The sequence below is a fragment of the Scylla paramamosain genome, chromosome 47 (assembly GCF_035594125.1).
Source record: "Scylla paramamosain isolate STU-SP2022 chromosome 47, ASM3559412v1, whole genome shotgun sequence".
Lineage (NCBI taxonomy): Eukaryota > Metazoa > Arthropoda > Malacostraca > Decapoda > Portunidae > Scylla > Scylla paramamosain.
Window position 1 is genome coordinate 4110001 of NC_087197.1, and position 2500 is coordinate 4112500.

Genomic DNA, 2500 nt, shown 5'->3' on the forward strand with positions numbered 1-2500 from the left:
TACTACTACCAGCCCTTCCTTTAGTATAATATTAATGAATTATATAGAAATTAAAAAGTCCCCCCTCCCGAAAAAAAAGAGAAAACAGGAAGAATAACTCAAAAAACAACACCAGGCCACCCCTCCTAATTAAAAAGACCCCAAATACTAAAAAAAAAAAAAAATAACAAAATTAAGTCAAAAAAATAAGAAAAAATGAAAAACACACACAACACAATAAAAACACACAACAAAACAAAAACACACAACACAACAAACAACAAAAACACACACAAAACACAGAATTCACCCCAAAACCACTCTAGGAAAGCAAGATTAACCCCAACAACTCACTAACTCACTAACCACCCACTCACCCACTCACTCAGCCTCCTTCACCGCCTCCCACAGGTGATCCACTGCTCGGGGTACCTGAAGATCAAGCACTACACGCTGGACATGGCGCCCTACGATGCCTGCTACCACAACGTCGGCTTGGTGGCTGTTGGTCACTCTTTGCCCCCCTCAGCCATCACAGAGATCAAGATGCATTCCAATATGTTTATGTTCAGAGCCTCCTTGGACCTTAAACTCATCTTTCTGGACGCTAGGTATGCTGGGAGGGGCGCTGCAGGTGTTGGGGGGAGGGGGAGGGTGTGTGTGTGTGTGTGTGTGTGTGTGTGTGTGTGTGTGTGTGTGTGTGTGTGTGTGTGTGTGTGTGTGTGTGTGTGTGTGTGTGTTGGGAGGGATTTGTTTGTGTGTTGGTGTGTTGGGACGTGGTTGTTTGTGTGTGTAGGGGGATGGTTTGTGTGTTTGTGTGTGATAGGTAGTAGTAGTAGTAGTAGTAGTAGTAGTAGTAGTAGTAGTAGTAGTAGTAGTAGTAGTAGTAGTGGCGTGCGCTTTGGATGCCTAGGGGTTCTCAGGCGCACGGATACGAGTCCTAGCTAATGTCCGAGGTTAGGAAGGGCATCCACTCGGGGTAATGGTTCCCAAATGCCAAATCTAAAGTCCCTCGTCAGCAGGCACTGTCCAGGCCCTGATGGACTTGGGAACCTGGACATAAACATCGAAAAAAATAAATAAATAAATAAATAAATAAATAAATAAATAATAATAATAATAATAATAATAATAATAATAATAATAATAATAATAATAATAATTTACTCATTTTTACTCTCTCCTCCCATGCAGGGTCGGAGTGCTAACGGGATTCGAACCGCAGGACCTGATAGAGAAGACGCTGTACCAATACATCCACGGCTGTGACATGGTGCACATGAGATTCTCCCACCACATGTGTAAGTGTGTGTGTGTGTGTGTGTGTGTGTGTGTGTGTGTGTGTGTGTGTGTGTGTGTGTGTGTGTGTGTGTGTGTGTGTGTGTGTGTGTGTGTGTGTGCGCGCCTCTCGTCTTCCATCTCCCCCTCCACACACACAAATAGATACACAGGTAACCATTTCGCTTACCACAAGGAACACACACACACACACACACACACACACACACACACACACACACACACACACACACACACACACACACACTCCTCCCATCCCCCAACCCCCACCAGCCCATGACCTCACCTGCCCCCTCCCCCACAGTGCTGATGAAGGGCCAGGTCACCACCAAATACTACCGCTTCCTGACGCGTGACGGTGGCTGGGTGTGGGTGCAGACTTACGCCACTATTGTGCACAACTCCCGCTCCTCCCGCCCTCACTGCATCGTGGCGGTCAATTATGTCATCAGGTGAGGAAGGGCGCGTGATGTAAATGGTGGTGTGTAGCGATAAAGGTGAAGGGTGTCTAAGTGGAAACCTTGGTGATGCAGGAATGGGAACGATATTAGGTGATGGTGAAGGGGCAAGGTGTGTAGCTGTTGAGTTATAAGCTATACAGGTGATCTAAGTTACGTGTACAGGTGTTTTAATTTAGCTATGACTGGTTAGGTAAAGGTAAGGTATGTTTGCAGTGGATGGCGGCACAACATTCTATTACAGTGCTGGGTATCGTGAGGCAAAGAGTCGAATGTTCTGGCATAAATGAAGGAGACTGTTGTGTTTCAGCTTGTAGATGTGTCCAGGAACAGAGTGGTGATACTAAGACGTAATCCGAAACACTTAGCTCTCTCATACTCACCAGTTTTCCAAGGCCACAGAGATGACTAGCCAGGTTCCCAAGGGTGGTTCTCCAGTTAATAATGTAGAAATCTTGTTAATCTGTCACTAGAACTATACAAACACCCTTGAAAGCCTGTGTAACTTCAACTACAGCCTTTGGAAAGTAGTGGAGGTTCGGGGAGAGAGAGAGAGAGAGAGAGAGAGAGAGAGAGAGAGAGAGAGAGAGAGAGAGAGAGAGAGAGAGAGAGAGAGAGCCAATAGAAGACAAAGGGGATTTTAATTGGTCTTCTCTCTTTGTCATGAGGTGAGAGAGAGAGAGAGATGAGAGACGAGAGAGAGCAAGAGAGAGAGAGAGAGAGAGAGAGAGAGAGAGAGAGAGAGAGAGAGAGAGAGAGAGAGA

General features: G+C 45.8%; 1 protein-coding gene across 1 annotated transcript in view; it reads left to right on the top strand.

The window, feature by feature from the left end:
* Positions 1 to 2500, top strand: part of LOC135095099 (single-minded homolog 2-like) — a 52516-nt gene that overhangs the window by 47750 nt on the left and 2266 nt on the right. The window contains 3 exon segments of the mRNA XM_063995805.1: positions 391 to 590; positions 1174 to 1280; positions 1583 to 1730. Of these exon segments, the coding sequence (XP_063851875.1) occupies positions 391 to 590; positions 1174 to 1280; positions 1583 to 1730 (455 nt within the window).